This window comes from Leptosomus discolor, chromosome 1 (assembly GCF_034619465.1).
Source record: "Leptosomus discolor isolate bLepDis1 chromosome 1, bLepDis1.hap2, whole genome shotgun sequence".
Taxonomy (NCBI): domain Eukaryota; kingdom Metazoa; phylum Chordata; class Aves; order Leptosomiformes; family Leptosomidae; genus Leptosomus; species Leptosomus discolor.
The window spans coordinates 129,399,321-129,424,683 of NC_141391.1; the positions used below are offsets into that span (position 1 = coordinate 129,399,321).

Here is a 25,363-nt window from a genome sequence, read left to right on the forward strand (position 1 = left end):
GGAGCAGAGCGGTGACTGTCGGTGCCTAATAGGACAGGCCGAGGGGGTCTCCCGCGCCGCCCGCCATGTCCCGCTTCTTCCAGGCGCTTCGCCGCGCCGCCAGCGCCCGGGCGGGGGGTCCGGGCGTGGAGGAGGCGGACGTTTACCGGTGGGGGCTGACAGGTCAGCGGGCCGCCGCCGGTAGCCGGCCAGGCCCCGGGCTGCCCGGGGGGAAGGGGCGGTGAGGGAGCGGTAACGCGGGTCAGGGCGTCTGTTTGTGTGAGAGGGTGGCGGGAGGCGGCCCTGCGGCTGCCTGGTGCTGTGCAGCTGTAATCGCCCGGGCTCTGTGTTAGCAACCCCCAGGTCTGAAATAAATAAAGGTGTAAATAAAGGAGACTCCCGGGCCTGTAAAAGCGGGCTGCAGCCGCCGCGGAGAGCGGTATGGCTGCAGCGCGAACCTTGCCCCGGCTGCCTCAGCCCCACGCTCCTCCTCGGCTTTGCGGGCGGGTGGAAGGGACAGACAGACAGACAGACAGGGGCTTGGCTCCCCGAGCCCGGCTTTTCCTGCTCCCGCGGCTCAGCACAGCCTCGGGCAGCTCTGTGCTTGGGGAGCAGGTGAACGGGGCAGCGTTCCTCGGCCTCGGAGTGGGTCCGTGTTGAGCGGGAACGCTTTAAAGTGCTTCCCGCTGCCTGGAGCGTAGATGCAGCAGGGGAGCGCCTGGGCTGTCCAGCCTGCTTGTGTGTTTTCCTTAGCTGCGGGGAGCCCATATTTCAATCCCTGTGCTAGTCAGGGTTTCTGTTTCCTGCGGGCTGGTGAGTTACTTCACATGCTCAGCCTGCATGTTTCCACAGGGAGGAGAGAGCAGCAATGGCGCTGTGTTAACACGCAGCGCTTTCGTCCAGCTACAAGGAAGGGTCTTGGGAACTCCAGCTTGGCTTGTTTCTGGGTTGTTTTTTTTTTGATAAATTGTGCCCCATAATAAGGATTGCAATGGTGGGAGTAGCTGCAGTGACCTACGCTTGAGGTCTGTCTTAGCTTAAGTGTAGGAAAGCTGGAAAACGTGTTGTTGAGAAATTATTATTATACAGTAGTAGAGCGTTACAGACGTTTTTGGTAGCCTAAAGTGTATCCCTGGATGTAGTACTTAGATATTTTAAAAGGTGGATGGAGCTGAAAATCAAGCCATCTTTTAGGAATGCAAAGTAGCGGCTTAATTTTCAGATTAGGTTCCTTGTACAGGCCTTTGTAATGACTTGGGGCATTTTCATGTGTACAAGTTCCTGAATATGGTTTAATGTAATGCATTTGCTATAACACTGGTGTCTCTGCTCTTCAGCAGGATAAACCAGCTTCTGCTGAAAACTGGTGTGCTTTTCCTGTAAGGCAGCTATTTGGGAAGGCCTGTTCTGGGCAGGACCTGTTTCTGGTGGCTTCAAGGTGTAACTGTGTATAGAGTGTATTGAATGCCTGTGTAAATGTAAGATTGCTTTTATTCCCAGGCATTAAGCTTCGTCCCTATCAAATAGAAGGTGTAAACTGGCTGGTGCAATGCTACGAAGTCCAGCATGGCTGTATCCTGGGTGATGAGATGGGTCTTGGGAAGACTTGTCAGGTATGTCGTTGTCATCTTCTGGAAAATGATCTTTGCCTAATTTTTTTTATTATCCTCATGTTTCTGCAGAATGAAAAATGACCATAATGATTGATCAGTTAAGCAGTCCTGTCCTGAAGTCCACACTCAAAAGAGAGAGTTTGTTGGGTTTTATTGTTTCTTTCATTCCTTAATCACTTAAAACAAGTGTTAAGTCCTGAGTAACACTTTGAAAAAGGTTTCAGGGTTTTGTAAAACAATGAGTGGTGATTTTATACAGACACCTTAATGCGTAATTCACAGTGTGCAGAGTTGAATCATAGAATCATTAAGGTTGGAAAAGACCTCTAAGATCATTAAGTCCAACCGTCAACCCAACACCACCATGCCCACTAAACCATGTCCTGAAGTGCCACACCAACACGTTTTTTTGAACAGCTCCAGGGATGGTGACTCCACCACTTCCCTGGGCAGGCTGTTCCAGTATTTGATAACCCTTTTGGTGAAGGAATTTTTCCTAATATCCAATCTAAATCTCCCCTGGCACAACTTGAGGTTGTTTCCACTCATCCTATCACTAGTTACTTGGGAAAAGAGACTGACCTCCACCTCACTACAACCTCCTTCCAGGTAATTGTAGAGTGACAAGGTCTCCCCTCAGCCTCCTCTTCTCCTGTTCTCCAGGCCCTTCACCAGCTTCGTTGCCCTTCTCTGGACACCTCAATGCCCTTCTTGTAGTGAGGGGCCCAAAACTGCACACAGCACTCGAGGTGCGGCCTCACCAGTGCTGAGTACAGGGGCACAATCACCTCCCTACTCCTGCTGGCCGCACTATTGCTGATACAGGCCAGGATGCTGTTATCGAAGGCACAATACACAGCCAGTACAAATGATATCGGTTTGATGCACCTGCAGTAAGACAATTTTTGAGTTTGTCAACACATGGATTAAGATTTACAGGTGTAAATTTTTGAGAACTTTTTTTTTTGTGAGTTTTTCAGTGGGTTTCAGTTTTGTTGGAAAATGACTGTGCTTTGGTTCAGCTGGTGGTATTCAATGGGTCTTAAATAACAAACTGGTAGTTTCAGAAAGTGGTCTATGATAGATCTTGTTTTTTGTGAGTGTGGGAGAAAGGTCTTTGGAAAGGGGCTCCAGGTATCAAGGTCACATTTCGGGATCTAAGATTTTTTGTCATTGATGGTGGATCTCATGTCATATTCTATTAGCTCTGCTTTGTGCTAGAGAACCTGTGGGAACTAGCTACAAAGCTCAACAAGGAGACAGTTTATGTAGGTTCAGGATGTTGGGTTGAACCCTTTCCTTGTTATCAAAAAAATTATTTTCCTTGCCTTCTAGACTATTTCTCTACTTCTCTATTTGACCAAAAAAATAACAAACAAAGAGAAATTTCTGATACTTTGTCCTCTGTCCGTTCTGAGCAACTGGAAGGAGGAACTGGAGAGGTAAGTTTCAACAATTGTCTAGCTCATCATATTCTTGCACAGCAAGTTACGAAGATTTTCTTCAGATGTGCTTAGTCCGAAAGTTTTGTTTCTTTCAAAAGGAAAAAAAAAGTAAAAAGGGAAGCTACTAAACCAACAAATCAATGCAAACTGTGTGGTTAATGCATAGGCTTTACAATGCTGTGCTATACATGGAAATTCATCCAACTTACAGTATTGGCTGACTTTCAGACCAAATGCTCCTACTAGCTTCTTGCTTGTTATTGATTTGTAACCCTCCATGCTCAGCATCTCTTAGGCAAAATCTGCTGAAGACAGCCAGGATTCTGTGTGATGAAAGGTAAGACCCAAGTTAAATAGTATCTGTCTTGGCATGCTCACATATGCATGCAAAATACATTACATCTGTGAATGCAGCCCATCTTCGCTGGGGTGCAATGACTGTGCCGATGGCACATTTGCTAGGCCCCGACTATGTACGGTTTTAAGCTGGAGCCCAAAGATTCCTTTTAAGAGGGAAGGCAGAAAGTTGAAGATTAGAACAGAAGTTGATCTATGGGGCTGTCGGGTGATACTGTCTCTCAACATCTGAAATCATCCAGGTTACATTCTGAAGTGAGCTGGCCTGATTTGGATAGGCTTGCAGTTGGAATAGTTGGGGGAAAACGCATCCCTTCGTAGATCGACCATGAACAGCTATCCAGGAGGAACATTTGGCAAATATCAGGGGTGCAGTTAAATGAGGAAGAATTTTATCGTCCAAACTCATCCTCCATGGAACTGGTTTTACCTGCTTTTTGACTAGGAGAATAGATTTTCGAGGACCTGACTTGGACCTGTATGCTGCAGACATTGTTTGCCTTTATTTTAGCATGATTTAGGCCAGTTCTTTGGACCCCCTGGGAAACTGTTCATTCACCTGCTGCTCATGAGCTTTTTTCAGTTCAGAATAGCAGATGGGCCGTGAGGCTGGTTTTCAGTCATCTGCCTTGGATCTGGAGACCTAGGAGAATGCCGTTTATTTGGGGCTTGTCCAAACCAGAACCAGCAGCTGAGGTGCCAGCCTGAGATGCAAGTTAATCAGGAAGGGGTTAGATTGAAAAGCTGAGATCCAGCCACGTCTCACAGGAGGGTGGGGTGTTTGGGTAGGAGGTTCTCATTATCTGTGCAATAGCTATGTTTTGTAATGGGGTCCAGGCTCACAAACACGACAGACTTAGCTCGGCTCGCTGTTTTTGTTCTGTCTTTCTCTTGACAACAGGTTTGCTCCAGGTCTTTCCTTTGTGACATACATAGGCAACAAGGAGGAGCGACCCAAACTGCAGCAGAATCTGAAAGAGCGAGCTCACTTCCATGCGCTCTTGACAACATATGAGGTACGTGATGTCTCTGTCACTGGAAAGGAGGGCTCAAGTTTCTCCTCACTTTTTCCATTCTTCTGTACCAGCCAGCTCATGCCTTGTCCACTGTACTCATCTCTGGCCTTCCTCAGTGATTTTCTACTCTGTAACCCATTTCACCAACTCATCTAAGTTGCTGCAGATTTTGTATCCCTAAGCTAATCTACTTTAATTCCACCTTTACTGTGTAGCTGTATCGTACCTTGAGTAAAGACAACAAGCACATGTCCATCCTTAGATGGTATCTGCATTGTCTTTGTATGGTGCCTTACAGACCTTCAACATTTAATAGAAGCATACATGTGTGTGATGTTTATTAAGATTCTATTAATCAGGCAATGCAGGAACACTTAGAAAGGGTTTGCCTTTTTTGTGCCCTCTTCAACATGCCATCCTTGGACAAAGCTTTCATTCCTGGGCTGTAAAATCGCAGAATCACAAATGGTGAGGTTCCTGTTGCAATTGATAGGACTTTCGGCTGAATCTGATCAGAGCTTTCATGAGAAGGTCCTGTCCTGCTGCAGGTGGAACCAACCAGAAAGAGTTACTTCCTTGGTCACTGCTTTGGACTTTGTATGATCTGGTGCTTTGTTATCTGGAGTGGGAAAAAGCCCTCAGGTGTCAGTTCATGTCAGCACTTTGGTTTTTATTTTAACAGTCTCTTAACAAACACATCAACTTGAAATTAGATGGAAAGCATCTCTCACAGCTCCTTTCCACCACCACCACCCCTCCTTAGATCTCCCTTTTGCTTTCCCTCTCTTCAAGTATTTTACGGTCTTTTCCCGTTGGGAGCTGTGTGACCTGTGCTGACCACTGTGAACCTGAATCTTTTTCCATGTTGCACGAGCAGGAGCGAGTAGCAGTGATAACCCTTTTCCTGAGTGTGATAAATGGAGGTACTCATACTGAAGCAAGTCCAAGAAAGCAACCGACTGTATAGAGATACTCACTTAGCTAGGATTTTTCTTGGTTTCATGATTAAATTCTGTGCTTTTTAAGGATTTCTCTTGAGTGACCTGATTTATCTTCCTCTGAATCTGAAGTTGGGCAAGCAATGCCTATAGTTCAGGATACTATCAGGTCATTGTAATAGCTTGGATTAATCCACTGAAACATATGTTTGGTTAGAGTGGAAAAGATTGTGAAGTTGAAGGCATGTGGTGTTTCTTACTGAGTGAGAAAGATATGAAAAACTTTACAGAGGTGCAGAGCATTTATGACTGTATAAATTTCCATTAGTTCTCTGAGGTTCTACTGCTGGTGTTTTGCCAGACAGGAGTTAAAATGTAGGATCACAGCAGCTTGTGGTTACAATAACTCTCATGTTACTTTCCTCAGGTAGCAAGTGGCTTCATTCCATTCTCCTCCATTCCATCATAGTTTGCAAGTAGACAAAAAGATGTTCTGTTTCTTAACTGATATATTAACTTACATTATAAATTCATTTATTTTTGTTGCAGATTTGTCTGAAAGATGCAGCATTTCTCAAATTGTGAGTCTGATTTTAATTTTTTCAAATTTAATTCTGCATGTCTGTCACCAATTTCTTAAGTATATGTTTGTGTGTGTGTGTGAGATCCCATGCTTGTTTCACAGAAGCCAAGCAACTTCTTTGCTTGTGATTAGAACTTTGCCTTTACCAGCTTTCAGTGAAGAATCTTTAATGTCAGCTAAGATGTACATGAACTTCTCCCAAGGACAGTTTTCAAGCCAGTTACCTCAAAATAATATGATACATAGTGGCTTATAGCAGTACACTAAATATCAGTCCAGAAGATTGATAATCAGAACGGACATCTTTGACGTCTTCAGGTTATAAATGTATTAGATGCAAAATTTGCTGAAATTGCTATGGTGATCACGTGCTAATATCATATCCTGAACTTCATTGCCTCCTGCCACCAGTTAGAACTGTGCAGGGTTTATGGAGCATTATGCTTTCTAGGAAGACTGATTATACAGCTGAAGTTCAGCCTGTAGGAAGTATTGTCATGGCTGTGCAGGATTTTACAGAAGCCTACACTTGAAATGGGGAGGAGTTTTCATATTTTTTAGTAATAGCTCCAATACCCTGCAATAGTGGTAAGTGCTGTGACAACTGCTGGGAGGAGCCAGATAATCATGGATGGCTCAGAATCTTTGTAGGAGCAGAAACCCAGTGGCCCCCACTGACACAATTTTGGATCTCCCAGAACTAGTCAGGCCCACTGTGGGTGCCCTGTTGTCTTTCTGCAAAGCAGCTGCCCTTGGCCGCTGGTTGTGCTGGATGAACACAGGTTGTGGTAGAAGCCAGGCCTTATGAAAGGTAGCCGTGGCCATACTGTCCTTACAGTTTCATATCATGTCCTGCACTGCTGCGTATGATTCTGCTTATTTTGCAGCTTAACGCTGGGATGTAGTACCCAGGGAGAACAAGTAACTAGCCCTAGTATGACAGAAATGTCAGCTCCAGGGCGATTTCCTACTTCTAAGGCTAGCACATAACCTCAAAGCCATGTCATTCAAGGGGTTTTTTGCCCTCTAGTATTCCTTCTTAAAAAAGTGGCTGCTAATCATTTGTACCTTGTCCTGTGTAGGAGCACTTAGAGCACTTCTTAAAAGTGGGTTGGAGTTATCAGCTGTCTCGCCTTACCATCACTCCTTACAAGCAGTGTAACAACACAAATGAGTTGAGCAAGAGCCCTGTTCCAATGTAATGTGGAGAGGTTCAGTTGCTGAGCCTGTAGAATAAGGATAACGACATTTCACTGTCCTGGCAGTGGAGAACCTCTCTTAAATAGCAAAGAGGGAAATCAAGGGACTCAGAGCTGTGGGGAGAATGTGGGTCCCTGTGACTCCAGCCCTTGTATTCCACCGGAGAGAGAAGTGTGTAGGTAAGAAAAGCTGTAGGGTCATGCGTTCCCTCGCCTGCCTGCCCATCAGCCAGACTTGACTGTGTGGACATCACTCTGTGATGTGGGAGTTGAAACCCTAGTGGTACGCAGGCACAGACACTGAGGGCTGAAAAGATCTGGAGTTTGTATTAAGCCTGGTGGATCTACTTGGTCACCAGTGATTCTGCAGCCTACTTGATGAGACACTGCCTACATCTATATTAAGCCCAGAACAAGCTGAAGCTCCTGTCTTGGGTGATTTGCAAAAGGCTTGTAGTCACTCCGCGATTGCTACCTGGTAATAGTTGTTCAGTTTTTGTATAGGTGCAAGGGCCTAGTTTCACATGCGTCTTGTTCCAAATTGTAGAGCTCCTTGGACGTTTGACTAACTTGTGCTTATGTCATTTTGCCCATAAAAATGGGGGTGGAGATAGAAGCCACAGATTCAAATGAATTTACTTAGTTTTGATTTCAGAAAAACTCATCCAGGCTATAGTTGAGAAACTGCACTGGCTCTTGAAGACCAGTACTTGTGAATTCCCCCCACTCTGCTTGTGATGTTTGCTTGTGGTTCGTGGGGCAGGACCATCTCAAGGTCACCCAAGCAGAGCCACCACTTATTTCAGTCTTTTTGTACTGACGGGAATGAATTGTCTGCCCCTAACTGAACATGCTCTTTTTTCAGCTTTAACTGGGCTGCCTTGGTTGTAGATGAAGCTCACCGACTGAAAAATCAAAGTTCTCTGCTTTACAAGACACTTTCTGAGGTAAAATAACTCATCCATCTTTTACTGTCTAAAGCCTTTTTTCTCTTCAGTATAGCATACAGATTCTCTGCTCCTCTGAGTGTTTATTAATCTCTGGGCCACAACCAGTTGCCATCAGAGTTGGTGAGCAGATTCCTGCATTTAGTGGCAGACAGATAAAGGCCTATCTTGTTGGCTTTGCATGGAGGCGAGCAGTATTTGGAGCTCACCTCTCATTCCAGCTCATGTTTGGGCTTGACACGTTGGAGGAATTTGAGACACTGAAAAATGTAAAGCAGCCAGACATAGTGCTGAACCACAGCTGTGCTACTGAAGTGGTAGGAGTCTGCCTGACCTAAGACAATATAAAGTGACAAGAGGCTATCTCCAGCTCTGGGAGGATGAAGGAACCCTTGCCTAGTTCGTGGGACCTCAAGTCACGAACTGTTGACTTCCATTGTCCCATTTAATGGAGCCCCCCTTTTTTATTGAAATTAGTAGAATTGTTCCAGGTTCCAAAGTACAACGAATGCCTGAATGAAGTCTACACTTCTTGTCATGGCAGTGAAACATGGGCATTAGGTCTGGGTTGCCATCAGCAACAATGAACTACATTACCTTGAAAAAAAAGTTTTCAAAAAATCTTCTGAACATATTGCCCATGATGTCTGTATTTCAGGAGCTTTGATGGTAGTCACAGAGAAATAGGTGTTATTTACCTTAGCTCTCCTCCTAATGTATTTTCTATTACCTAACTTGAGAGAAGACTTGTATTTTTTCAAAGGTAATCATATTCCCCAAGTCTCTTTATAAGGATTACTGTAAGCAGCTTCAACCAGGTAATGTTGCTGTGCGGGTCAGTTAGCCAGCAAATAGAAATAGTCTTTTGCAGTTTCATTTCACTGTCCTATTCTGACAGCATTTTCCAGTCGTCTCTCATTACCTAACACTGAGTATGCAGTACTGGACCCTAGAGTGCATGGATCTGAGAATTTTCATGGTGTTGGTTTTGCACTTTGTTCTTATTTTGCTTACACTCTCTTCTTGGCATTCACGCCAGCCTAGTCAGTTTGATGGAGCTGTTTGATGGAGCAGTGAAGCTGGTGAAGGATCTAGAGAACAATTTTATGAGTAGCAGGTGAGGGAACTGGGGCTGTTTAGTCTGGAGGAGGCTGAGGGGAGACCCTACCGCTCTCTACAGCAACCTGAAAGGAGGTTGTAGCAGGGTGGGGGTCAATCTCTTCTCCCGAATAACAAGTGATAGGATGAGAGGAAATGGCCTCAAGTTGCGCCAGGGGAGGTTTATATTAGACATTAGGAAAAATTCCTTCACCAAAAGGATTGTCGAGCACTGGAACAGGCTGCCCAGGGAAGTAAGTGGTGGAGTCACCATCCCTGGAAGTATTTAAAAGACCTGTAGATGTGGTGCTCAGTGACATGGTTTAGTGGTGGACTTGGCAGTGCTAGGTTAATGGTTGGACTCGATGATCTTGAAGGTCATTTCCAACCTAAACAATTCTATGATTCTACGACTGTCACACCATACCTTATGTTGGATGGTTTTGGCAGACATTTGCAGCATTCTGCGGACATTTCTGTGCCACCTGTCATCTTTAAGTTAAGCTTAGGAGTGGGTGGAGTTGTTATTAAGTAGCTGTACATTACAGATACTTTCTCCTAATAATTTTGTTTTGTTGCTGGTTCTTTCAGTTCTCAGTAGGTTTCATCCTGCTACTCACAGGCACTCCAATCCAGAACAGCCTCCAGGAACTGTACTCCTTACTCAGCCTTATTGAGCCTGACATCTTCCCTAGGGAAGAAGTGAAAGAGTTTGTTGATTATTACCAAGGAATTGAAAAGGAGAGTGAGCCAGGTCAGTAATAAGCAATGTTGTACTTGGATCAGAAGCAGTGACTAAGAAGCAGATGTGTTGTGTCCCCTTTATTTCCTTTTTTTTTTTTTTAATGCTGACTAGCTTTAAAACAAAGCCACTAAAAGTAATGACCCTTGTATTTAATGCAGTAATCTCCTCTTTTTTTTTTTTTTTTTTTTTTTTCCTCTCCTGCCTCTACATAGCCAAAGAATTGCACAATCTTCTGCAGCCATTTTTGCTTCGAAGAGTCAAGTCTGAGGTGGCTGCAGAGCTGCCAAAGAAGGTGGAAGTGGTTCTGTACCATGGAATGTCAGCTCTGCAAAGGAAGTACTACAAGGCCATTTTGACAAAAGATTTAGGTAACTGAGGGGTTTGAACCCTGTCAGCTAATTTTAAAACCAAAATTGATTCTTTTTGTAAATCTGTGCTCTGTTGTAGAGAAGGAGAAGATACTTTGACCTGCAGAATATACCTAGAATGAACGTGCCAAATTCAGTGCTTTGGGTTGCTTGATTTGTGGTTTTAGCTTGTGATAAAATAAGAGGCATATGAATCAAGAGCTGTGCTTTTGCAGAGCTGGGGAGGGTCAGCTTCAGGACTCTACTTTGGGCCAGCCTGTAATTAAAAGCATTTATCACCAGGTAAGCCTGCTCCTGTCCCATGGTTTTGTGTTCAGACAAAAGGGTGGTACGAGACATCTTGGATCTGTGGATCGCTACAAATTTTCCAATAGTAGTACAGATGCCATACAGGAAATTTGAATGTACTGGATGTAGATACAAGTTTCTTAGGAAACCACGGGGCCGTATAGACAATGCAGCAACAGACTCTTACCGTAATAGCTCGCTCCTTGTTACTTCACATGTGAACTAACTGTAACAAAGCATCTTGAGTTATGAGGGAGCAAGTATTTGCTTCTCTCTGAATTCCTCCTCTTCCATCTATGCATACCACATCATATGGCTTGCCAGTGCTTATGTGTTGTAGGGAAAGTAAAACTGGGGGGATGGAAACGCTTTGTTCTTTGAGGGGTAGTGCCTGGTGCATCAAGGAGCCAATGGCACTTTGCATGCATGTCACCAGGCAGGCTGAACCTCCTTCTTCTAAAGTCAGCATGTGTGCACTTATCTTCTTTTGCTCCTCACAAAAATACAACTTTTCTTGACTTCCTGATTGCCCAGTAGATCTTGACCCTGCTGTATTACTTTTTTTGTTGGAAAATACAAATGAACTGCACCAAATTTCTTTCACTATTTTTGACAATTTCTAGGTCTATAATTCACTCTTAGGAAAATGATGGTGACCCTTTCCAGGGAGTCCAGAAAATTTCAAAAAGTTGTCCAAAAAATGTGAGGGAAATTCTCTTTGGTCCATGAAAACAGATGTGTTAGTCTTGAGATAGAAATTGAAATGCAGATGTGATATGCAGAGAAAGAGACTCCAGTGCTGAAGCACTTCAGAGCAGTGCTCTACGCCCAGACATTCCCAGTCACACTCATTGATGGAGCATGGGCTTTCCTGATCTCGGATACTTTTCTGTGCTTTTTGTTCCAGATGCATTTGAAAGTGAAACAGGAAGAAAGGTTACACTTCAGAATGTCTTAATTCAGCTTCGGAAGTGTGTTGCGCACCCGTACCTCTTCAATGGTAAGAAAGAACTCCTCTCTCTTGAAATAAAAATGGGTTTCTTGATTTACACAATGGTTTTCTATTATTGCTTGGCAGCGTAATACTTAGAAGCAGCAAGTATTAGACAGTGTTGTACTTGAATCAGAACCAGCTGTGAGTTTGTGACCAGTTCCAACATATGACAGCTCATCAGTAATTAGAATAAAGTAGGGGGCTGTGTGAAGTCTGAGTTTCTTACTGCAGCTTTCTGCTTGTTTTCTCATCAGTGCCTCTACTCTTACCTAAACAATGAAATCACAATGCTTTGTGAACTACGAAGGGTGTTCTTTAGAGATGGAGAAGGACCATCACTTTTTGAGCAAGCATTGTGGGAGTCTGCTTGGCAATAAGTTAACAGTGCAGACACACTGAGGTTGACCACTGAGTTGTTACTTGCATAGTATTAGGTCTGCTTCTGAAACTCCTTTCTGTTCCAGGTGTTGAGCCAGAACCCTTTGAGATTGGAGACCATATTGTGGAAGCCAGTGGCAAGCTGTGTTTGTTGGACAAACTCCTTTCGTTCTTGTATGCTGGGTATGTCATGTTGGGGTGAGAAAGATAGGGTGGGATTCACACAGGGAGAAGAGGTAAAGTAGGAAGTCAAACTACCTTATTTAGCCGTAGATTGAGCAGGTTACTCATCACAACGCAAGCACTGCCCTATTTATTGCACGTTATTGACTACCTGAAAGAAGTCATTTCAGTATAAGAAGCTGCATGAGAGATGGTAGAGTAACCTCAAAGATTTTTGTAGCTTCCCTTTAAACACTTCTCAAAACACTTAGTTAGCTCTCTCACCTGTTCTCATATCTGCCATATTTGGCAACCTGGGAGAGTAACCATCTGACATGGTATTCAGCGTATCTGGTTAGACTATGGGTTTCCTGAGAGTAGTTTCCAGTGCATCAGTTGAGTTCCTTTGTGCTACTGTGCGTGTGTTAGCCTGTTAGGAGGCAGAATGCATAGCAAATGTGAAAAAGAAATTCGATTTGACCAAAAGCCAAGAATAAGCTGAAACTTCTGAATGGCATTCAGAACTCCTGGTGCTGGGCTGTGGTGACTTCAGAATCTACAACCCAAGGACCTTGACTATTTACCTCCAGCTCTCAGATAGGAGGCAAATAAAACTGGTTTACGTTCTTGTGCAGTTGGTGAAAGGGTGCCTCCTGCATGACACAAATTCTACCTTCTTTCTTAATTGGGCTGCGATTTCCCTTTGACTACATCCAAAGGACAGGGCTGCAACAGACCTTGGGGAAGTTCTGATGTGATTGTGGAGGACTTTGTCCTGCTGTATAACACCTTGTGAGTGGATACCCTTGAATGTCTTTGCCACAGGACCAGCCCTGTGCAAATTCTGGACTTGAAAACGCCTATGTTCTCCCTACAGTGAAGTCTGATTTAAACAGAGCACTGAGGCCTAGAGCTGGCAGGGAGGAGAGTTGAGTTCTCACTTATACACCATTGTAGGCGTTTTGATCTGGAGAGAAGGAAATGCTCTACTGTCACAGAGATGCTGATATTACATTTTCCCAGCGTTGAAGATGCTTTGTAGTGTGTGATTTGAGAGCAGTCTGGTGTGGCAGGTCATGTGGCGAGGAAGACCTCATGATGCTAGCTTGAAGCTGAGGATCCTTTTAGACAGGCTCCTTTGGATCCTCACCAGGCTGCGTCCAGCCAGCAGCAGAGCTGTGCCAGACCCTTGTTACGCCTCTGTGACTCCAGACTCTAGACATGGCAACTGATGATGGCATTTGAGGCTGACTGGTTGCATCTGGATGTGAGGCTGAAAATGTGGTGAGGGAATGGGACATGACTCTGAGGCTTAGTGTACAGAGGTGATGAGGCCTTGCTATGTAACAGTGACTGGTTAAGCTACTGTAACCCCTCTACCACTCTGTGAAATGCTGTCACAGTATGTTGAGCTCATGGTGTCTCACATTCTTTTTCCAGTGGCCACCGCGTCTTGCTCTTTTCTCAGATGACTCAACTGCTTGATATCCTGCAAGACTACATGGACTATAGAGGTATGTTCTACACGCTTTGGCAGCAGAGGGCGTAACCTAATGATCTCTGCCATATATTGTTCCTCTGATTTTGAGGAACATTTTCCTCAAACATTTTCCATCCTCAGATCTGCCTGGGATGGAAAAGGGACTGTGATGAGGATTTATTGCTCCTTAGTAGATAGAAACCATATTTTTGCAGTAGTGCTGTGAGTTGGAGGGTCTTGAGTTCAGCTCTTTGCTGTGTTACCACCTGCCTGAAATGAGCTGGCACTTAAATGTTGTTCTTCAAAGTAGTTTCTGCTTTGGTTCCTTGATGAAATGGAGCTAACAGATGGCATGGTAGCAATGTTTCATTATATACCTGTGTTCAATTATGTTCCTGAGTCCTGAAGTAATTGCACTGAAGGCAGTAGGCTTGCTCTAGGTTCAGTTTGTCCAGCATAAAATGCAAATTGGGCCACATTCATACCAGGAAATTAATTTTTGATTAAAACAGTTGTTGGCAGTGGGGCCCCAACATATCTGCGAGGGCAGGTTGGATCAGACTATTTTTGGCAAGGTTACCAAACTGTTCTTGGGACATTTTCTTTTGTTTCTATCCACGTGGCTCCATGCCTACTTAGGATTTCCCATGAAAGAGGCTTTTGTTTGGTGTTTATGGTTTTGGACAACTAATAATGCAGGATAAAGCCAAATGTACAGCCATATCCCGTACTGCTTGCTCACAGGAAAGCACACACTGAAGGCCATGGGAGTTTTTGTAAGGAGGATCCAATGGTTGTTGGCCTGTTTTGTGGGGCCAACAGCCAGCACAGCATAGTCTGAAATGGGACTGTATGCTAACGTTCTTTTATTTTGGCTCTGAATTTTCCTGTTGTGTTTCCAAGCAGCAAATTAAATGCTGAGAGTCTCTCCTTCAGACTCAGCAAAATTACCTACTTCAGTTTATGTGAGGTTTAACCGGGAAAGAATGAAGGACTTGAAGGCAATAAAATGAGAATCAAAGCAGGAGGATTTGGAATAAAAAGATTCAGGACAGCAGTGAGACAATAGAGAATGAGGTAGGAGGGTGAAAGCATAGACAGAATTTCAGAAACATATGTGTTGCTTGTTTGAAAAGGCTACAGCTACGAGCGGCTGGATGGTTCTGTTCGGGGTGAAGAGAGACACCTTGCCATTAAGAACTTTGGTCAACAGCCCATCTTTATCTTCCTGCTGAGCACCAGAGCAGGTAAGTAAGGAAAGGAGAGACAAACAACCTATCCTGCTTCTGTGCTCTTCTTTTGCTCTCTCTGGCAAGATTTCAGGGAGTTCTATTCATGTGGGGGATTTTTGAGGGAGACAAGACACATCCTGAATTTGGGTCTTTCAGCTAGGACATCTGGTTTGTGTGCTTTCCTTTTGGCAGCTGATGCCAAGATACTTTTTATATTGCAGCCACTTGAGTTACCTTTTTTATTCCAAGTCCCATAATGCCTGTCCCTGTGCCAGGTTGAGCTTAAGGAATCTCACTAGCGTCTTATTTCTGCAAGCACCAGACTTCAGGCGGGAGCAAGACTTCCTTTAAGTAAGCTAGTGGAATTGCTTCTTGAGTTTGCTGAACGTGGACGTGCTCTCTAGCTGGCAGACAGACTCAAAGGAGAGCCTTTACCGTCCTGAGACTGCAAAGAACGCCATGGGACTGCCATCTGTGCTTCTTCCCCTCTTATCTCCTCAGGCAGATCTGTGTCTTCTACACAGTTTCAAACCTCCCTGTCCCTCTATTCAACCAAGTGGAGAGGCAGGCTTGTTTCCGGAGGAGGGATCCACACTGCTTGATCTCAAGCATCAAACTTGAGGGTTTTCCTTTGGGCCAGACTTACCTGGATGAGCCTGGCTTCAGTGATATTGCAGTGCATTGAGGAGAGTATGTAGAGAAACTGAAGAGAAGCGCCTAATGCTAGATGGTAGGAATAAGTGTGTGTCTCACCACAGTGCCTGAACTCTCCCCCTGCCCATGTCAGCCAGACTAAGAGTTGTTTTTTACTGCATGTTGCAATGTCTGGCCAAAGCATCTTGTATTCAGCTGGGAATGGGTCTGCTAACGTATTTCCATCACTGTTATGGACAGAGATTTTTCAAGTGCATGAGTGTCTTCACTTGAAGGGATGTTCTGATTACTGTGAAGAGGTGCTTGGCATGACCTGGAAGAATTGTAAGGCAGCAGGCTCCCCCCTCTTTAACTACAGTATGTAGTCACAATATTGGGTATTAAAAAACCAACCAAACAAAAAGTACCCTGTATTTTTTTCTTTTCATTCCATGAGAGCCCAAGCTCTAACTTCAAAAACTTTAAGTCATGAATATCTAGGCTCTGGTTATTATATAGTTGGGCCTGGTGTTTTCCGCTGTTTCAGCAGTGTACTTACCTGTTGCTTCTGTGCTGCAGCCAAGCCATGACTTGGGTGGTCCCTTGTAGCCTCAGTGAAGCCAGTCCTTGCTGGATTAATCTGCCTGCCAGTGAAAGAATATGTTTGTTCATCGGTCTTGACAACCAGTCCCCCTTGCATTGGTTCACTTGCACCCTATCTTTTTTGACTACGTTGCACAGTACAGCTTGGTTTTGGGCTGTTGCAGAAAGCTGGAAATGGAAGGCTTACCCATCTTTTTAGATCCTTATGAGACTTAGATTTGGCGTTGAGAGGTGGATTGAATTAGATACAGTTGATCAGATGTGACAGAACCTTGCGTAGCGTAAATTCTCCAGCTTCTCTTATTTTCTGCTGGTGATATATTTTGTGACATTCTTCTTTGTTTGTAGGTGGAGTTGGCCTGAACCTGACAGCAGCAGATACAGTTATTTTTACCGATAGTGATTTTAACCCACAAAATGACTTGCAAGCAATAGCACGAGCTCACCGGATTGGGCAGCACAAGTGAGAAATGTTGCTACTTGGGGTTTGGTTGCTGACTCTCTTGGTCTCTCAGTATTGCTTTCCCTATCCATAGGCAATGGAGGGTTAAAGGACAATAGACTGAAGATCAAAGGAGAGCAGAGAGGATTTTATGTCTTCATTTTTCTGTTGCAGCCTCATGCACTGAGGACTGTTATCCTTGTCATGTCTAGGGTGGCAGCCTTGTAGATTTGGAGGAGGAGAGGGAATCTGGGGGTTTGCTTGCACTTTTTGCAGCGAGGATGTCTCCTGTGTCAAGAAGCAATTGTATCAGCATTACATTTCTGATGATTATTTTTGTTGGTTTTGTTCTTGCCTTTTTTTCCCCTATCAAAGGAGTGGGTGAGGGGATGGTGCTCCATGCAAGGAAACAGCTTTAGTGCACCTCAAAAATGGAAAATAATAAGAATTTTCTTAAACTTTTCAAGGCCTGTAAAAATTATCCGCTTGATTGGGCGAGATACAATTGAAGAAATAATCTACCGAAGAGCTGCTTCTAAGCTCCGGCTGACAAATGCCGTTGTAGAAGGGGGTCAGTTTGCTCTGGGAGCACCCAAGCCTCAGGGAGCAGCAGAATTACAGGTAAAATAGACCTATATCATCAATTTGACTTCACTAACATCTTTAGAAATGTCCCAGAGTGTTTCCACATTTATGTCTGATATGAACAACTTGTTTTGGGGGAGATGTGCATTGACGTGACAGCTTTTGCATGTCAGAAACCAAAATGACATCCCAGGTCCAGACAAGATCTGGCATTTGAAGGCAGTTTTTACAATTTTGAGGCATGTCCATTGTTGAAAAAGGGTGTGTTTTCTTGGAGAAGAGGGGAAGGCAGAACCTCCCTATGTTTTACTTGTTTATTTTTAATTATAACAGGTCTAAAGTGGAAGCTGACTCATTGTTTCTAGAACTTATCTGTCTCTGGTGCTTTTCTCTCACTAACAGAGCTGATGATAAGTACTTAGTCAGCTCCTGGTTGCTAGTCTGAAACTCCATCAACCTTCTGTTGACCTCTTGGCAAATATAGTCGCTCAGGAGTAAGGGCATGATTTATAATTCTGACCTGAAAGCTGAGGTTTGTGCTGAGAACTTGGAGTGAAAACCTCAAGCAAAGTGACATTTAGGGAAAGATAGTCCCTGGGTGCAACTAAACCTGGGAGAGGTTTGGAATTAGTGTATGCTTTCCACCACCGCCTCCCTCCCCGCCCCATCAGCCTGTATCTCGGCAATTATAGTTTCCATGGGAGAAGTGGAACTGAGCCCGTAGGAAATTCCATGCTGATATTTTTCTCCCCATGGATTTTTGTGGTATTTAAGCTTTTGTTTTAAAGGAGTTGGGGCAAAAACAAGCCTGGTCTTTCTGACTATGAAGCAAGCAGCTTGAACGCAGTCAGTACAATGCTGATTTGTCATTTAGCCCTGGAAAAAAATGACCCATTCAAGTCTGGATGAGTTATGTTTGAGGGAGATATGTTGCAGGGGCCTGTCCCATCAGGTGTTGGGAGAACTAAGCGTGTTAAAGCATAAGTATTTTGACAGGTAACATTGAGGCTTAGATTTCTCCACTTGTACACTCTTTGCATTTAAGCCTGAGAAGCTCGAGACACTGAGATTAGCACCGAGTTAGGAAATACTAGTACTGAACTTCCCCTTCTCTTTATTAAAGCTGAGTGAAATCCTGAAATTTGGCTTGGATAAATTGCTCTCCTCTGAGGGGAGTACAATACAGGATGTGGAGCTAGAAAACATCCTTGGAGAGACAAAAGGAGGGAAGTGGGTAATGGACGTTGTGCTGCCACACGGAGAAGAGAGTGAAGAGGAGGACACAGAGAGTAAGTTAAGAATCTAAATACCTATGAAATGCTTGACACTTGGGTGCTGGTAGAGAAGGATTTTCAGGCAGGGGTGGCATTTTTCAGGCAATGAGAAGAAAAGTGGACTTGTAATTAAGTGACTTGGATTTTGTTTTTGGCCTAGCCACAGACTGACTTTCTGAGCCTTTATTGGTCTTTTTTTTCTTTTTGTGTCCTTATTTGCCTATTTGTAAGATAATGGTAACAATGCTTGCCCAGTTTTTGTTGCTGGGGGGTTGAATTCCTTCATGTGCTTCAAATATTATGAGACCTTGGATGAAATTAACGAAAAAAGGCCAAATGTTCAAATTGCAGCTGCTGTTTTTTCCCCGCAGAGAGACACTAAGATAGATCTACAGTTTTAGAGTTATAACAGTAACTTAAGGGAAGGCTATATAGCAGGTCTTCTGTATTTGTCCCCAAACAAAAGAGTGTTGGTCATGAAAATCACAAGTTGAAATGACCTTTAAAAATTCCAGAATGTCAGATAAGAAATGCAGAGTCATGGAGTCTAAATAACTAGAACAAACCTACTCTGTCTTCAGTACTCTGCCTTCCAGTCCAGATATCACACAATTGTGGTTAGTTTTTCATAGCCCCATACTACATGAGAATAAAGTCTAAGGCTTCTAGTGTCATGGTGAGAAAGACTGAATTTCTGTTTTGAGTACATAGTAGCACTTAAATATAGACCTGTGACTGAAGCAGAAATACGGCCCTGCAGGTTAGGTATTGTCCGTCCTGCAGCAGTTGCCAGCAACAAGTAATTATTTGCTGAGACTTAGCAAAGAGTGTTATTTTCTGTTGGTAATTTAAAGAGGAGCGGCGGTAGCACACTATGTCATAGTTACTGGGAAAATAGCTCACCTGATGAGCAGTAGCTCTGGGTTGCCAGAGTTCTGTGCTTTTATATTGTTTGGGAGCTCAAAAGAAAAAGTTTACTGTCCATTTAAAAGAGTTGCTGGTAACTAGATAGCACAGCTAAATGAATTTGCTACTGGCAGAGATGGAATGACCAAAGAGAACAGTGATGGAGCCACAACTTAGTATAGTTAATTGACTGAAATAGGAAAAAAGGTTCCTTGCCAGTATAAATGACTTAAATGAAAAGCTTTTGCCTAAGGAAGCAAATCTTGATTCTGTCATTTCTACATGATGCTGACACTGGTCATACAAAAAAATTATGAGAGTGAATATCTTTCTCTGCTGAGAGTAGAACAGTGTTACAGAGAAGCCAAATTTTGTCTGATGTCACTACACTTCAAGGTGTTAGTGGCTTTCAGTTCCTTTTTACGCTTTTTAATTATTTTTTAAAGATCACATGTACGTGTACGAAGGCAAAGATTACTCAAAAGAACCCAGCAGAGAAGACAAAAAAGCATTTGATCAGCTTTTGGATCTTCAGAAAGCCTTGACTGAAGAGACCAGTAAGGAAGGGAGAGCTCTCCGGAACAAAGCAAACGTAAGGCAAAAGACATGGCAGGGCACATGATGCTCTTTCATTTGCTTGTGGAAATCGAGGCTGTCAATTTTCTCTCTTTACTTACGCCTTGCAGAAGGTATGTTAAAAGATTTGGATGTCAATGTAGTAAAGTTGGCTCTTGAGTCTGAGGGCTTGACACTTAAGCAATTCTAATAACAGATCAGAGATATGATGTGCAGGGCCCTAATATAAACTTCGGTCACAAAACTGCATATTATGTGTCAGTGGGGATCTGATGATTAAGACCTGCGGACAAGTGGACAAATGGGAACGAAGTGTAGGTTAAGGTGGTCACCAGACATAGCTTTAAGATGAGCAGTTTGTTTCCGTGATACTTCTTTCTTTCTCCAGGCCCTTCTCACAGGCCTCCGGGAACAGTCAACCAGGAGGAAGCATTTGTTGAGTGAAGAGGAGCTGGAGGCTAGGAGGAAGAAGCGCCAGGAGGCAGCAGCAAAGAGGGCAAGGCTCATGGAGGAAAAGAAGAAGGCAAAAGCAGAGGCAGAACACAAGAAAAAGTATGGTTTGTACTACATCTACTGCTTGTAAGCTGATGTCTGTTACACTGTACTTTAGAAATGTGTCTGACTAATGAAAACAAGTTGTGCTCTCTATCCACTCTGGCAGGTGGGGCTGGGGATGAGGGAAGGAGATGACAAAATGGCTGTAGGCCACCCTCATGACAGGGTTAGCTTCATACATCAGGATGTTTCTGTGTGTGTGCTCAAACTGCGTAACGTAGGGACGTGAAGGTGGAAATATGGCTTGAGCCCCTAGAAAGGGTTCTCTTCCTCTCAATACGCTGCCTGATTTCACATCTAATTTGATTCATAGAGAGTGGCCTGAATAAGAACCCCGTATCTGAATGTACAGTGGCCTTTTGGGAGAAGCTTTCTGAAACGTCACAGTTGGCCTTTATGTATTGGTCTGACATCTGTGACTCTCTGGCATGTGTCCTGTCTCTCCCCTCCTTGTTTCCTGGGTGTTCTTCCTTTTCACCACTCGAAGTAGCTCCTTGCCCTTTATCATATGCTCACTTTTTCCACACCTGCAGTTGCCTTATCACACTGGCACGTGGCTCTTAATATCACAGATAACAATGGTGGTAAACTTTGTTCCGGTCTGAAACAGGGGAGGGGAGCAAAGGGAATGCATGTCTGGGTCTCCGGTGTTTCACTGCAATGATTTAAAACAAGGTCTGTGCCCCCCCCCCCCCCCCCCCCCCCTTTGATTTACATTGAACATCATCTTCTCTTGTTTTGTTTCAGGATGGCCTGGTGGGAGGCAAATCATTACACGTCTACCTGCCTTCCTTCAGAGGAAAGTGACTCTGAGGAAGAGTTTGAGGAGGATGAGGCTGGGCTGAATGTGAGTTTAGATTATGAAGATGCAGACTTGAACTGTATCAAGTATGTCATGGGAGATGTCACCCACCCCAAAGCAGAAGAGGAGGATGCCATCATTGTCCACTGCCTAGGTGAGACTTACAACAACAGGAATGTTGTTGGGTGAGGTGGACAAGGGGGCTGAACTGTCCTGGCTAGCTCAGTAGTTTCTAATTTCCTTCCGGGCTGAAATAATTTGGATTTGAGTCTGACTTACTGTTGAGTAGTGCAGAGGCAGTACAGCCTCTACTCCACCATATATAACCCACACAAGTCCTAGCAAGGTGTATATGGGTCTCTTCATGCCCTCTCTGGATTTATGGGTGAGCCTCTTGAAAGGTGCCTATGTGGCTTGAAATTGTGTCGGTGTCCAAGTGGGCACAGTTCCTCCTGAGAGCAGGGCCTTTTGTTCATCCCATGGAAGCTGTAGGGATTGAACTGAGGTACTGAAAATCGTCTCCCTTACACAGTCAGCAGAGAGAGACAGGCACTTCCAGACACTGAGGTCAGGGTTTTTCTCTCTTGATGCTCACCTCAACACTGACAGTACAGAGGCTCCAAGCTAGTTTCCTCATTTAAGGACCCCTGTTAAGACACTAAAGCTGAAGGAGAGAAATTCAGGTCACAGAGTTCCTTCTGAATCAGTGTTGAAGCTGTTCTCTGACCAGGGCTATAGCAGAATATTATAATCTGCTTTGGCTTATGTTAAACTCGGCACAGAAACTCATGTTAAAAGTGGAAATGCCAAGTAAAAGTAAGAGCCTGCAAATAACAAACGTCTAGCTAGGGGAAGCCCAGCGCACTAATCTGGGGACATACTAGGTGCATGCTCTATGCACCTATATGCAGATATGTGAGGATACCAACAGGTTTATATGCTTGCTGCCATGCTTAGTGCTTGACTGAGCATCCTCGGTGGGCAGGAAGAAGGAATTCTTCCTGCAGAGTTTTTCAGGGAACCGTGACAAGATTGTTTTTCTCAAGAGCTAAGTTTTGTCCTCTAGGGTGGTCCCTTGAGTACTGGTTGACTTCAGTTCATGTGTGGTTCCCATATCTGGTTTTGATAATGATTCGTTGCATTTGCACAGAGTAGGTCCCTTTCCTCCAGGGGTGGTCTTCAACCTCACTTTCTAAAAGGGGTCTAACTTGTCGTTTCATTCTAGATGACTCTGGCCGCTGGGGAAGGGGTGGTTTATTTACAGCTCTGGAGGCTCGTTCTGATCAGCCAAGGAAAATATATGAGATGGCAGGAAAGATGAAAGGTAAGAGAATAAAACATGACCTTAGGCCAAGATACTTGAAAGAGCTTAAATCCCACTGATGTTGCAGGAGTGAAGTGCCTGAGTCCCTTGATACTCGTGTTTTTTCCTCTTTCTCTGGATATGTGCATCCCTAGCTCTGAAGGTAGTAATACAGTGGGTGCTTTGACTTGACTTGTTTGGAGTATGAGAACTCTGCACAGGGGTCAGTCATTCCGATCCATGCTGCAAGTCATAAAAAAAAAAGAAAAAACCAGAACTTGTTCATTATTCACAGAATGTTTTTCACTGTATTAGACAGAGCACTGCATCTTCTGTCAAAGTGCTTTTAAGAAGGATGAAAGCCACCTCAGGCAGTACTCAGTTGAGCCTTTGGTTCCCTCCAAGCCCTAATCTTCTGAGCATGTATTAGCAGTTTTGAGCTACCTGCAGCTGGTGAGGAATGCACATCTTGCTGTAACGTGGACCTTTTGGTTTTTTCATTCCTGATTTGCTGGGAGATACTTTCTTCTTGTTCCAGTGTCTCTCTTTCCATTTGTGGTCTTTAACTGGAATGTGTATGTGTCTGCGTGTCTCAGGGTGGGGGGTTAATGTCTGTCTTGCTTCCCCGAGTAAAGGGTCTGACTCTGCTGAAACCGTCATAAGGAGATAAAGAAAGCCAAGGACAATAATGCGGAGTGTGATAGTGAAATCACTGCTGCATTGACTGCCCATCAGGACTGATTTTTTTGTTGTTGTTCTGTTCTTGTTTTCTGGACAGACCTGGAGTTAGGAAGAACCCTGTTATTCCCCATTGATGATAAAAAATCCAGGAAAAAAGGGCAAGACTTGGTGAGAATAAGCAGCTCCTTTTTGTGTTGCTCTGTCCACATGTTTTGAAGCTGTGTGAAATGAATGTTATGTCTTTTTCCCAATAATAATGGCACTGAATACTGAACATGGCTGAGTTGCAGTTATTAGAAGAAAGGAGATCTTTTTCTTGTTTATTAAAGCTAATAGTAACGCAGTTTTCCAGCAGCTATCACTGTGTGTCTTAGCACTGTATATAGACTCCATTTCGGTTTTTTGTGCATTTTCTCCTTAGTTGGCCTTGATTGTAGCTCAGCACCGGGATCGGTCCAACAACTTGTCTGGCATTAAGCTTTGTGCTTTGGAAAAGGGCCTGAAGAAGATTTATTTAGCAGCCAAGAAAAGGAGTGGTAAGTGTCTGTGCAGTAGAACAGTAAAAGACTTATATGTGTGATTGCGTCTAAAGATGATGACCAATTTCCATCTCTCCTGTGCTGGTTTTTTTGAAGTGAAGTAAGAGTGAGATCTCCATGGCAGATATGTTGTGTTCCAAAATATTTCTTCTGTGCTTGTTGGGTATCTTGAAGTCCTTATCTAGATTGTTTTCTGATTGTGTATCTTGTCCTAAAGAGTGTGCATTCTCCGTTCCTTTCTTCACAGCAACAGTGCATCTTCCACGTATTGGGTATGCAACAAAAGGTTTCAACTGGTATGGTACAGAGCGGCTCATCCGAAAATATTTGGCAACACGGGGTATCCCCACTCTTATGTATCCTTTTGGAGTATGTCTTACTTTGTTCACAATCTAATATTGAAACGACCCCCTAAATATCTTGGTGGATGCAAAGCAAGGCAGCAAGGCAAGGCACAGATGCCACAGTCCGGCTGAAAACTTGGTTTCTCTGACTTTGCTGTCATCCAGGTACTCATTCCACACTGAGGACTTACCATTTTAGGTGATAATGACAGATTAGTGTGATTCAGTATGCCTGTCAGAATTTATTAGAATGGGGTGCTAGTCTTCAGTTGACAGCCATCAACTCACCTCTATATGCCACATCTGTCGGGGAGGTGACTGGGATTTCAGAGTAACGGAAGTGAGTCAGAAAGTAGGAAAAGTGAGAATGTGAAAAAACCATTCCAGTGTTCCAAGCAAGTGATAACCTGCTTCCTTGGCTGAACATGGTGGAGTTGGTGTGTGTTAGGACAGGCTCTTACAACAAAACAGCTCGTGGCTTTCACCTGCCAGGAAAGGAAACAGGTTTAGAAGGAGGCTGTGTTTTGTCACTTCTGTAGGAAGACATGCATTGGCTAGACTGCCACTGTCAGCAATTCTGTGAAACTGAAAGCCTGAAACAAAGACAATAGTATTTAGAGCATTATGCCTCCTTCCTTGGTGAATATCTTTGTGGACACGTTGTCTGGCATTCCTTGACACTTGACAGCATTTCCTTGACGCTTCTTAATAGATACTACTTCCCTAGGAATAAAGGCTCTTCCTTTGCTTCACAACCATATTCATCTTCAACAACAGTCTCAAAGCCATGAAGATGCAGTAATTTTATTGAGAAACATGCACAAAAAGCCAAGGATCTCTTCAGTATCACACAGACGATCTGTATGCATCCACTTTAGAAACATGGCTTACACAGCTGTTATTTGCCGCTGCATCTGTCTGCCTTTATTGGACAGAATGTTTACATGTTGTCAGTAGCGCTGGAGAGGAATGAGACTGCTTCAAAGAGTCTTTGGATAGAGATGTTAGCTCAATCCCAGATCTGTTTTGGAGATGGAAAATTAAACTTTCACTGATGGTCGGCTGTTATCCGTTATATTAAGTTATTGCTAGGGCTTGGAATTATGGTATTTTTTGGCCACATTTTTTCCTCCCTTCAAAATTCATCCTTTCTCTCACTATACCTCTTTTCAGTCAGCTTTTTAGTGGTTACCTGGGACTCTTGTGTACATGCCCACATAGACATCTCAGCAGAAAGGAAGCCACATTAACAACACTGCATGACAACCACATAGTATAAGCTGTTTATACTGTTCCAG

The 25,363-nt window shown here is 43.9% G+C and overlaps 1 protein-coding gene across 1 annotated transcript; it reads left to right on the plus strand.

Annotated features, from left to right (window-relative positions):
- The first annotated feature begins 65 nt into the window (after positions 1–65).
- Positions 66–25,133, plus strand: CHD1L (chromodomain helicase DNA binding protein 1 like). Its single transcript, XM_086464403.1, has 23 exons — positions 66–162; positions 1,480–1,592; positions 2,928–3,034; positions 4,296–4,410; positions 5,898–5,929; positions 7,996–8,077; positions 9,767–9,929; positions 10,133–10,288; positions 11,484–11,576; positions 12,035–12,131; positions 13,551–13,624; positions 14,727–14,837; positions 16,407–16,521; positions 16,968–17,121; positions 18,209–18,374; positions 19,712–19,857; positions 20,230–20,393; positions 21,144–21,352; positions 22,424–22,522; positions 23,280–23,350; positions 23,604–23,718; positions 23,969–24,077; positions 24,778–25,133. The coding sequence occupies exons 1-23, from the start codon at positions 66–68 to the stop codon at positions 24,854–24,856; spliced, it is 2,667 nt and encodes an 888-aa protein (XP_086320529.1). The 3' UTR covers positions 24,857–25,133.
- The last annotated feature ends 230 nt before the right edge of the window (positions 25,134–25,363 follow it).

What these genes read in the sequence shown, in the direction of transcription:
- CHD1L (XM_086464403.1), top strand. Translation starts at nt 66, where the DNA reads ATGTCCCGCTTCTTCCAGGCGCTTCGCCGCGCCGCCAGCGCCCGGGCG. An exon ending in CTCTCCGGAACAAAGCAAAC is followed by an intron (nt 19,858 to 20,229) that starts GTAAGGCAAAAG and finishes TTCTTTCTCCAG; the next exon opens with GCCCTTCTCACAGGCCTCCG. An exon ending in AGCAGCCAAGAAAAGGAGTG is followed by an intron (nt 23,719 to 23,968) that starts GTAAGTGTCTGT and finishes CTTTCTTCACAG; the next exon opens with CAACAGTGCATCTTCCACGT.